General features: G+C 43.8%; 1 protein-coding gene across 1 annotated transcript in view; it reads left to right on the forward strand.

Moving 5' to 3' along the window:
- The window catches only part of cacna1c (calcium channel, voltage-dependent, L type, alpha 1C subunit), a 1,035,639-nt gene that overhangs the window by 964,446 nt on the left and 59,157 nt on the right, over positions 1–12,036 (forward strand). The window contains exons 43-44 of the mRNA XM_080190924.1: positions 6,776–7,128; positions 7,781–7,807. Of these exons, the coding sequence (XP_080047050.1) occupies positions 6,776–7,128; positions 7,781–7,807 (380 nt within the window). The remainder of the gene's footprint in view (positions 1–6,775; positions 7,129–7,780; positions 7,808–12,036) is intronic.

A 12,036-nucleotide genomic window follows, 5' to 3' on the forward strand; every position in this document is an offset into this window, starting at 1 on the left:
GAATTATGGATGAATAATAAATGCTGACCTTGGTAGTGATATCCACACCCTATGAATTTTTATAAGTGCCTCAATCTCCTCCGCCTTTATTTTACTCATAGCTCGGGAGGCCAGAGCAAACATAAGAACATAAGAAATAGGAGCAGGAGTAGGCCATCTAGACCCTCGAGCCTGCCCCGCCATTCAATAAGATCATGGCTGATCAGAAGTGGCTCAGTTCCACTTTCCCACTTTCTCCCTATAACCCTTAATCCCCTTGCCTACCAAAAACCTATCTACCCGTGTCTTAAATATGTTTAGCAAGGTAGCCTCCACCACTTCAACGGGCAGAGAATTCAAGAGATTCACCACCCTTTGAGTGAAGAAGTTCCTCCTCAACTCCGTTCTAAACTGCACCCCCCTTATCTTGAGGCTGTGCCCTCTAGTCCTGCTGTCCTTTCTGAGCAGGAAGAACCTCTCAACCTCTACCCTATCCATCCCCTTCATCATCTTATACGTCTCAATAAGATCCCCCCTCATCCTTCTAAACTCCAACGAGTACAAGCCCAGTCTATTCAGCCTCTCTTCATAGTTCAACCCCCTCAACTCTGGTATCAGCCTAGTGAACCTCCTCTGCACTCCCTCCAAGGCCAAAATATCCTTGCGCAAGTGCGGCGACCAAAACTGCACACAGTACTCCAGCTGCGGCCTCACCAGTGCCCTGTACAGTTGCAGCAAGACCTCCCTACTTTTATATTCAATCCCCCTCGCTATGAAGGCCAGCATCCCATTTGCCTTCCTGATCACCTGCTGCACCTGTAGGCTGGGTTTTTGCGACTCATGCACAAGGACCCCCAGGTCCCTCTGCACCGTAGCATGCTGCAGCTTTTCGCCCTTTAAATAGCAGTCCCTCCTACTATTATTCCTGCCAAAGTGGATAACCTCACTCTTGCCAATATTGTATTCCATCTGCCAGGTCTTCGCCCACTCACTTAGCCTATCTAGATCCCTCTGCAGACTTTCTACACCCTCCGCACAATTTGCTTTTCCACTTATCTTTGTGTCATCAGCAAATTTCGACACCCTACACTCAGCTCCCTCCTCCAGATCATCTATATAAATGGTAAATAGCTGAGGCCCCAGCACTGATCCCTGGGGCACTCCACTAGTCACCAACCGCCAATCCGAATAGCACCCATTGACACCTACTCTCTGCCTCCTATTAGACAGCCAATCCTCTATCCACGCTAACACCTTACCCCCAACTCCATGCCCCCTAACCTTCTGTAACAACCTTTTGTGTGGCACCTTATCAAACGCCTTCTGAAAATCGAGAAACACCACATCCACCGGTTCCCCTCCGTCCACCGCACTAGTCACATCCTCATAGAATTCCAATAAATTCGTCAGACACGACTTCCCCTTAACGAATCCGTGCTGCGTCTGCCCTATCAAACAATTCTTCTTAAGGTGCCTCGCTATTTCTTCTTTGATGACGGATTCAAGCATTTTTCCTACAACAGATGTTAAACTAACCGGCCTATAATTCCCTGTCTTTTGCCTGCTACCCTTTTTAAGCAGCAGCGTAACATTAGCCGTTTTCCAATCTTCCAGCACTTCTCTGGAATCCAGCGAGGTTTGGAAAATAATCACTAAGGCATCCACTATCACCTCTGCCATTTCCTTCAGAACCCTGGGATACATTCCATCCGGTCCTAGGGACTTGTCCACCATCAGTCCTGCTAGTCTATCGAGCACTACTTCTCTAGTGACAGTGATCGCATTCAGGCCCTCAACTCCTACCATCCTTCTATCTTTAATACCCGGCAGACTATTCGCATCCTCCTCCGTGAAGACCGAAGCAAAAAACTTATTTAAGGCCTCAGCCATTTCCTCATCCCCCACCACTAAATCCCCCCTCTCATCCTCTAAGGGTCCAACATTCACCCTAGCCAGCCTCCTCCTCTTTATATCTTTATAAAAACTCTTACTATCCTTTTTTATATTTAGTGCTCGTTTAGCTTCATAGTACAAAGAACAAAGAACAAAAATCAGCCCGGGAAACAGGCCCTTCGGCCCAATGAGCTCGCGCCGGCATCTCAACACCACCAGTCCACCTCTCTACCCATGACCCCTATCTAATGTTTTATGGCCATCCAGATTGAGGGAAACTGATTTAGGGACAATTTATTCCTGCCAATCAGCCTAACAGCACATCTTTGGGGTGTGGGAGGAAACCGGAGCACCCGGAGAAAACCCACGCAAGCACGGGGAGAATGCGCAAACTCCCACAGACACTGGCCCAAATCCATGTGTCTGCACAGCAATCAGCGATAGTCACTGAGCTGTCATCTTGCCCAGTATCTTATCCAGTTTAGGCACACACTAACGACATGAAGCACTAGGCCAATCTCGAACAACCAAGAGCAGCCCCAGTATGACCCATCACGTGTATGCCCTTCGTTGGACATGAGGTGGACCGACTTAAAACCTGTGAATGAAAAGAGAAAAAACATTATTATCATACTATACCCATTTACATTACCAGGGACGCCCCAATGCTAATGACCCTTATTTAAAAGTTCTCCTATATCCACCCATCTCCAACTCAGTCATGTGCCTGTCTAAGTTACTCTTAAACAACTCTAGCATGTTTGCCTCCACCACCTTACTTGGCACACCATTCCATACCCCCACTACCCTCTGTGTGAAAAGCCTCCCTCTAATATCTGTGTTGTACCGCTCCCCCCTCACCTTAGGTCCATGGCCCCTTGTCCTACGTGTCTCTATTATAGGAAATAGCTTACCTCTGTTTACTCTATCTATACCCTTCATAATCTTCTATACCTCTATTAGATCCCCCCTCAGTCGGCGTCTTTCAAGGGAAAAGAGCCCCAATTTCTTCAATCTTTCCTCATACCCCAGTCCTTCCATACCAGGCAACATCCTGGTAAACCTCCTCTGCACTCTCTCCAGAGTCTCCACGGCCTTCCGGTAGTAAGGCGACCAGAACTGGACGCAGTACTCTAAATGCGGCCTAACCAACGTTCTGTACAACTGCAACATTAGACTCCAGCTCTTATATTCTATACCCTTCCTATAAAGGCTAACATACCATAGGCTTTCTTCACCACACTCTCCACTTGCACTGCCACCTTCAAAGACTTGTGCACTTGCACCCCCAGGTCTCGCTGCGACTCTATACACCTTACGGGCTTACCCTTTATCATATAACTTCCCCCTACATTATTCCAGCCAAAATGCATCACCTCACATTTATCCGGATTAAACTCCATTTGCCATGTATCTGCCCAATCAACCAGCCTATCAATATCCTGCTGTATTGCCAGACACTGCCCCTCACTGCCCACCAATCCAGCCATCTTGGTGTCATCAGCAAATTTGCTGATCACACCACCTACTTCCTCTTCCAAATCATTTATATACACTACAAAGAGAAGAGGTCCCAGTACCGAGCCCTGTGGCATACCACTAGTGACAGACCTCCAGCTAGAAAAAGACCCCTCCACAACTACTGTCTGACTCCCCTTTGCAAGCCAGTTCTCTACCCATCTAGATACCTGACCACATATCCCATGAGCTTTAATCTTCTGTACCAACCTACCATGAGGGACTTTGTCAAACGCCTTACTGAAATCCATATAGACGACATCAACGGCTTGTCCTTCGTCAACCGTTTTTGTCACGTCCTCAAAGAATTCTACCAGATTTGTAAGGCAAGACTTCCCCTTGACAAAGCCATGCTGCGTACCCTTAATCAGATCGCAACGCTCCAAGTGCGCATACATCCTATCCCTAAGAATCCTCTCCATCAACTTACCTACCACTGACATTAAGCTCACTGGCCTATAGTTACCTGGGCTATCCCTCCTACCCTTTTTAAACAACGGTACCACGTTCGCTATCCTCCAGTCCTCTGGGACCTCACCTGTGTCCAAAGAAGAGACAAAGATTCGCGTCAGAGGCCCAGCAATCTCATCCCTAGCCTCTCTAAGCAGCCTAGGATAAATGCAATCAGGCCCCGGAGATTTATTGGTTTTAATGCCCTCTAAAAGCCCTAACACTTCTTCCCTCGTAATCAATAGATCTTTCAATTGGTCTACCACTCCCTCAATGACTGTACTAGACATCAAGCCCCTCTCCGTCGTGAATACCGACGCAAAGTATTTATTCAGGATCTCCCCCATTCCCTCTGCCTCTAAGCACAATTCCCCACGTCTGTCCCTGAGAGGACCGATTTTACCCCTAGCCACCCTTTTGTTCTTAAGATAGGAGAAAAACGCCTTTGGATTCTCCTTAACCCTACCTGCCAAAGCCATCTCATGCCCCCTCTTTGCCCTCCCAACTCCCCGTTTGAGATCCCTCCTACTCTCTCTGTATTCTTCCAACGCTCTCTCCGTTCCCAGCTGCTTAGACCTGACATACGCCTCTCGTTTCTTCCTAACCAGGTCTTCTATATCTCTAGTAATCCACGGTTCCCTAATCCTACCTTTCCCATCCTTTCTCCTAACCGGCACATGCCTTTCCTGCACCCATTGCAGTTTTCCCTTGAAAGACTCCCACATGCCTAACGTAGTCTTGCCTTCCAACAGCCTATCCCAGTCTGTATCCCTAAGCTCCTGCCTAATCTGGCTGTGTCTAGCTTTCCCCCAATTTAGCACCATCCCCTTAGGACAGCTCTCATCTTTTTCCATTTGTATCCTAAAGTAGACGGAGTTGTGGTCACTATTAGCCACATGTTCACCTACCGCAACCTCAACCACCTGACCCGGCTCATTTCCCAGAACTAAATCCAGTGTCACCCCCTCTCTAGTTGGGCTATCTACATACTGTCGCAAGGATCCTTCCAATACACATCTTACGAATTCCTCCCCATCATAGTCTATCCTTCCTTTCTTTATCAACTTCTTTGTCATTCTTTGTTGATTTTTAAACCTCTCCCAATCCTCTACTCGCCCACTACTTTTAGCCACTCTAAACGCATCAGCTTTTAATTTAATAGTCTCCTTTATTTCCTTCGTTAACCACGGCTGATTATCCCTTCTCCTACGATCCTTCTTTACCAGCCTGGCAGCTTTAGTTATGCGGATTGATGTCAGGCAAGAGAGGTACACCTCATTTGTGGGCCTCTGTAACAAAGAAGGGAAGCACCCTGAGCCAATGCCCTGCTGAATGTTGAATAGCTGTTCTATTTCTTGTCAACTCTTCAGATGGCAGATTGGGAAACACCACCATCCAAAAAAATCCCACACTATTTCTTAATTTGTCTGCTTTTTTTTTATTCTTGGGATGTGGGCATTGCTGACAGGGCCAGCATTTAATGCCCAGCCTTAATTGCCCTTGAACTGGCTATTTCAGATGGCAATTAAGTGTAAGCAGGACCAGATAAGGATGGGTGATTTCCTTTAGTGGATCAGATGAGTTCTTTTTTACAACAATGTACAATGGTTTCATCATTAAACTTTTAATTCCAGATTTTTATTGAATTCAGATTTCACCAACCGCTGTGAAGGGATTTAAATCAAAGTTCCCGAAGCATTACCCTGGGTCTCTGAATTCCCAGTGACAATACTACTATGCCATCACTTCCCCAAGTTCCTCTAGCTCCCTCCGCTATTCTGCTGACTACACTTATTAGTGTGATGGATCCTTTTATTTCTAACAATATGGATTCTATTAAATTTTGCTGATAGCTGCAGCTCTTTTTTTCTACCAGAATGTTGTGTTAAATAAATATTACTCCACCACTCCATTTTCCCTCTATCTTTTTTAAATATGTTCAACACTGCAATGTTTAATGCCAGTCTTGATTTTTCTCAAGTCTTGACTCTACTACAAAGGAGGCAACATATCTGTGACTGCAGGAATGTCTGTCTGTTCTCTAAATAATGAAAGCCTATCATTGCTTTTCTGACCTTCCTCCACCCAACCACCCTATAGCTGATGATTCTTGGAGCTGTGGACCGAGCTCTGGCTGAACTCCCCAGGGGAACCATCTCCTTAACCAGTAGAACTGAATACTGGCTAGAGAGTGGGAAGCACTCCCCATGCTTTGGCACATGGGGAGGCACTTTGGTAGAAAGAACAAACTTCATGGGCAGGATTTTCTGGCTGCATTCGTCCCAAAACTAGAACATCCTCCCTAGGTCAACAAACTTTTCCATGGTCCGCTACCCGCTCGCTACGATTCCTGGGGTGGGAAAATTCGCCCCCATGAGTTAAATATTCTGTTTCCAATCCATTCTTTTTTGTATTCCTTTTCTCTGGGTATCATCCTAGTCTTTGTATTGTTCACTGACTGATAGTTTAGAAGGGAATCTTGCATTATAATTGGTACAGTAAGTAGTCTCATAACAATGACTACCTGATGAAGGAGCAGCGCTCTGAAAGCTCATGCTACCAAATAAACCTGTTGGATTTTAACCTGGTGTTGTGAGACTACTTACTGTGCATACCCCAGTCCAATGCCAGCAACTCCCCATCATTATAAATGGTTGCTTGGGAAAGTTTAGGATTATGCAGTTTAATCATTCTTCCTGCTCTTTGGAACATTCAAACCTCTGTTCTGCATTTAGTTTGCAACCTGGCAAATATTAAGAAATCATTATGTAGTGAGTCAGAAATCCACGTCTTAATCCATCCACTCTGGCACAACTCATTTATCCAACTTGCTGTAGTACTGGACAGCTGTTTGACATTCTTATTGTTAAAGGATTTGTTTGTATATTGTAAAATTGAATGTTTGAATATGACTGAAAATGATTTCTTCCCACAGAGGGCTGGTGGTTTATTTGGTAACCATGTTAGCTATTATCCAAGTGATTGCAGAGGCTCCTTTCCACAAACTTTCACCACACAGCGTCCTTTGCATCTCAATAAATCAGGAACCTCTCAAGTTGAAATAGAATCACCGTCCCATGAGAAATTGGTTGATTCAACCTTCACTCCAAGCAGCTATTCTTCCTCTGGGTCAAACGCCAATATTAACAACGCCAACAATACTGCTATATCCAGATTTCCAATTCCAGTCAACTACCAAAGCACAGTCAGCACAGTGGATGGTCATAGCAATTCTTTGACCTCAGCACTTATATTGCAAGGCACAACATGGAAGATCAATCCCAAAAGGTAAACTTGTAATAATCCAATGTGTATGAAGATGTTTCTCACCTCATGTAATTCATTGTCATTTCAGATTCAAGTCTGTTTATTATATTAACATTTCGATATAAAAAGGATTATAATGGAAAAAAGACTTTTTTATATGGCTTGAGCCCATTATAACAAGGATTGTAAATGTATCACTTTAGCCCCAGAAGAACAGATATGGTGAATGCATTATATGTCCATTGCAACATGTGGTGTGCTTATGGTATGAGCTGTGCAAAAAAAAGGCAGCTTGAATATAGGATAACCCTAGAACAAAAGGCAATAATTTCAGCTGACCACTTGACAACATGAACTGAGTTTATTAGGTAAAGAAATTGAGGCACAGTACAAGCATTTTGATATACAGCAGTGCAGATTGGAGAATCAGACAGCATTGTCGTAGCCCTAGCTATCTCTGAACTTCATTCCTGTTTAGTGTGAATTGGAATAGTATGAGCTGAGTATAACAGGCTGCACAAGCTTATCTAAGCCCAGCCACAACACAGCTCACTATAGTGTGGGGCCCGGCATGCCACACTGTTATTATTTTCCAAAAGCTGTCATATGTATTTAAAGTAATGTCTAATTAAATAATTTTTCTTGTCTGTTCTTGTGCTCTCATGTGAAACAGGACACGGTATTATGAAACACTGGTACGGTATGTACCCATCTGAGTGTTCTTTCAGTTTAACTATAGAAGTTTCAATCTTTTATAGCATTATTGTTCCAGTTCAATAATAAATGTATTTATTGCATTAGCTTTTTTTTAGAATCTCTTCAGATTCACCTCTTCTGCTGAATCATAACTGCCTGACAAAGGGCAAAAACATGTATATTCAAGCCTCACCTAATGCCTCCTTGTGCCAAATGCAAAGGAACATTTTGAGAACTGTGTGTGTAGGTTTACCCTCCAATTTCATAGGAGCATAGGAACGTGAGTTGGCTTTTTCTAGCCCATTTATGTATAGCTGCTGTTTTAAGTTATTTTGTGCCATTGAAATAATATATCAACATCAGATAAATCTAAAACTTCGTCGCAATTTGCACACATATAGGGTAACAGAAACTTACTAATATTTATCTCACACAATCTTAAGACTAATAAATTAATTTTGTAAATTCAAGTAACTATTGTTTACTAATTATATGACAGCGCTTAACAACTTCTCTGCAGAACTTATTGACAGAAAGTTTGCTCTTCAGAATTGAACAACAAAATAAAATAAATCTTTAGCCACTAAGTTGCATTATAGAGTGGGCTGATGGTTAATAAAACAAGCTCGTTGCTAAGCTCATCAGCAGCAAATCTTTCACAATATGACTTCAAATTTATAACGTGAGAATGTTAACATCTACTGTGCACGGTGAGGTGCATTTAAAGTTTATTTATTAGTGTCACAAGCAAGCTTACATTAATACTGAAAGAACTTACTGTGAAAATTCCCGAGTCACCACAATTCGGCACCAACACACCTAATTAATACATCTTTCAGACTGTGGGAGGAAACCGGAGCACCTGGAGGAAATCCACGGGGAGAATGTGCAGACTTTGCACAAACAGTGACCCAAGCTGGGAATCAAACCCAAGGCCATGGCGTTGTGAGGCAGCAGTGCGAACGAATGTGCCACTGTGCCACCCTAACTATGCTGTATAATGCAGGAGTAGCTATAAAGTATTATCCCAGTGGACAATCCACTTCTGTTAAGGCTGAAGTCTGTCAGAAGATTGATAAGGCTTGTTTAATTTCCCCTTAGCCCACCCACGGAGCCACAGGTATCAGCAGGGTACAGCTGCAATGGCAGGCCATCACAAGGATTTCCCTCACAGTGGTGACCTGACAGCTGCAGCCACAGTTTATTTTACAAAAGTTCAAACTACTACAAAGGGTGCCTCAAATTGGAGATGCCCTTGTGGCCCCACTTTACAATGACAGTACCTTCCTTTGTCAGTAAGGCTCCCATTCTTCCAAAGTCATTGACTCTTTGATTGAACCTGCAGCCTTTGGAACCTGACAACCATCCTTAAGTGGACAGCAGAAGCAGCAGTGGCCAATTAAGAAGTACTTCTTAATGTTCGTTTCAATTGCATATGCAGGATCAGGATCTAGAATAGCTTGATTGGTTATTTTAAAATTGTGTTTCCTGCTAATATAAGATAATCCTAAAAAAGACCACCAATGCCAGTCAGACATGTGCCGAAAATCAATGAAGGATTTTGTTCTTCCAAACTAGGGCCATTTTTAAATTATTAAATGCCATTGTATATTTTGTGATCAGTGAAATGAATGGAGAACTTCAGTCATACAGATAAACAATCAGAATATAAATGGATCCCACAGAGGCTTTATTATACACCAATGCTAATCCAGCCTGCAAAACATCCCATAACATTGCACACTTTATTCTGCAGATTTTGTATTAGTTTGTGTCAGTTCTCCAGCTGCCTGACATAATTTTCCAATAACAAAACGAAAAGTGTTAAAATACAGGAAGAATAACCTATGAATGGAAATTACTGGACAGAATGAGCAGGTCCAAAAATTTGTTGACCTCGCCTTGAAATGACAAATATTAAAATTATTTCCTTATAATCAGGAGAATCAATAATTACTTGTAAAGCCCTCTAGTTAAATGTCATTGAGGTTCATCCACATTGGTTTCTTTCTTTCAATACTGCCTGCCATTATCAGTACTAATTTTTGAAAAGCTAGAAATCTGAAACAAAAACTGAAAATACTGGAAATACTTAGACCAAGTTCTGAAAATGATTCTTCTCAACATATAAACCTCCTTTTCTAGATTATGTTGTGGTGATTGTCCTTTAAGGATCTAACTGCAGAGTGAGGGTCACATGACCCAGGGAACCAAGCGAGGAGCAAGCTGGTGGATCACCATGCTGAGCTCTGTTTTCTGTTCCAGTTTCTTGGAAGCTGACTGGCAGCCATGAAGCTGCAAGCCTTTGTATTACAGTTATATGTAATTAAACATTGCACTTGTTATTTACTGAACCTCAACCTGAATTATTACATTGGCAATGAGGATATATGGAAAAAAAAACCCCAAGATCATGAGTATAAAGCCATGTTGAAGTTCAGTTCAAGTTGAAAAACAGAAGAGTGTTTGCATATATGTTCCAATACACACACACACACACATATTCTTTTGATACGTCAGCGGAGGATTGGGCACAATGCCATACTGATCGATGGACCTCGCTGCATCCATCAATCAGTGTGGCAAGCCGGGAAAATAACGAGAGGCTAAAAATCTGATTCGCATCCGTTGCAAAATGGATTACTATCTTACTGGCCTCTTTTTAATGGCGAGAACTGATTCGCACCCAGAAATGGCGTGAAGACTATTAGCGTCAGATTGCTGGATTTCCATATCATAAGGGAGTTTGGCAAAGCTGCTTCCTTCCTCCCAGATGTTTCCTTCTTCGACGAGACATCACACTGGTGCAAATTATTAGTGCTCTGTACTAGCACAAACCAGACACCATGGCCACACTGGTGAAGCTCCCAAGTGGTCAAGGGCATGGTTGGGCAGTGCCTACCTAGCACACTAGTACCCATCTGGCAGTGCCCGTTGTTTGCACCGTGAGGGGTCGTACAAAGAACAAAGAACAAAAACAGCCCGGGAAACAGGCCCTTCAGCCCAACGAGCCCGCACCGCCATCTTAACACCGCCAGTCCCCCCCTCCATGACCCTTATCCAATGTTTTATGGCCATCCACATTGAGGGAAACTGATTTAGGGACAATTTATTACTGCCAATCAGCCTAATAGCACATCTTTGGGGTGTGGGAGGAAACCGGAGCACCCGGAGAAAACCCACGCAAGCACGGGGAGAATGCGCAAACTCCCACAGACACCAGCCCAAATCCATGTGTCTGCACAGCAATCAGTGATAGTCACTGAGCTGTCATCTTGCCCAGTATCTGGTCCAGTTTACGCACACACTAACGACATGAAGCACTAGGCCAGTCTCGAACAACCAAGAGCAGAGGTACGATACATTGCGTGTATGCCCCTCATTGGACACAAGGCGGACCAACTTAAAACCTGTGAATGAAAAAGAGAAAAGAAAAACATTATTATTGTACCATATCCATGTACCTTACCAGGGACTCCCAATGCTAATGACCCTTATTTAAAACAATCTCCTATATCCACCCATCCCCAACCCACTCATGTGCCTGTCTAAGTTACTCTTAAACAACTCTAGCGTGTTTGCCTCCACCACCTTACTTGGCAGAGCATTCCATACCCCCACTACCCTCTGTGTGAAAAACCTCCCTCTAATATCTGTGTTATACCTCTCCCCCCTCACCTTAAGCCCATGGCCCCTTGTCCTGTGTGTCTCTATCATAGGAAATAGCTTACTTCTGTTTACTCTATCTACACCCTTCATAATCTTCTATACCTCTATTAGATCCCCCCTCAGTCGCTGTCTTTCAAGGGAAAAGAGCCCCAATTTATTCAATCTTTCCTCATACCCCAGTCCCTCCATACCAGACAACATCCTGGTAAACCTCCTCTGCACTCTCTCCAGAGTCTCCACGTCCCTCCGGTAGTAAGGCGACCAGAACTGGACGCAGTACTCTAAATGCGGCCTAACCAACGTTCTGTACAACTGCAACATTAGGCGCCAGCTCTTATATTCTATACCCTTCCTATAAAGGCTAACATACCCTTCCTATAAAGGCTTTCTTCACCACACTCTCCACTTGCACTGCCACCTTCAAAGACTTGTGCACTTGCACCCCCAGGTCTCGCTGCGATTCTATACTCCTTATGGGCTTACCCTTTATCATATAACTCCCCCCTACATTATTCCGGCCAAAATGCATCACCTCACATTTATCCAGATTAAACTCCATTTGCC

Source organism: Carcharhinus amblyrhynchos, chromosome 6 (genome assembly GCF_965287045.1).
Source record: "Carcharhinus amblyrhynchos chromosome 6, sCarAmb.v2.hapA, whole genome shotgun sequence".
Classification (NCBI taxonomy): domain Eukaryota; kingdom Metazoa; phylum Chordata; class Chondrichthyes; order Carcharhiniformes; family Carcharhinidae; genus Carcharhinus; species Carcharhinus amblyrhynchos.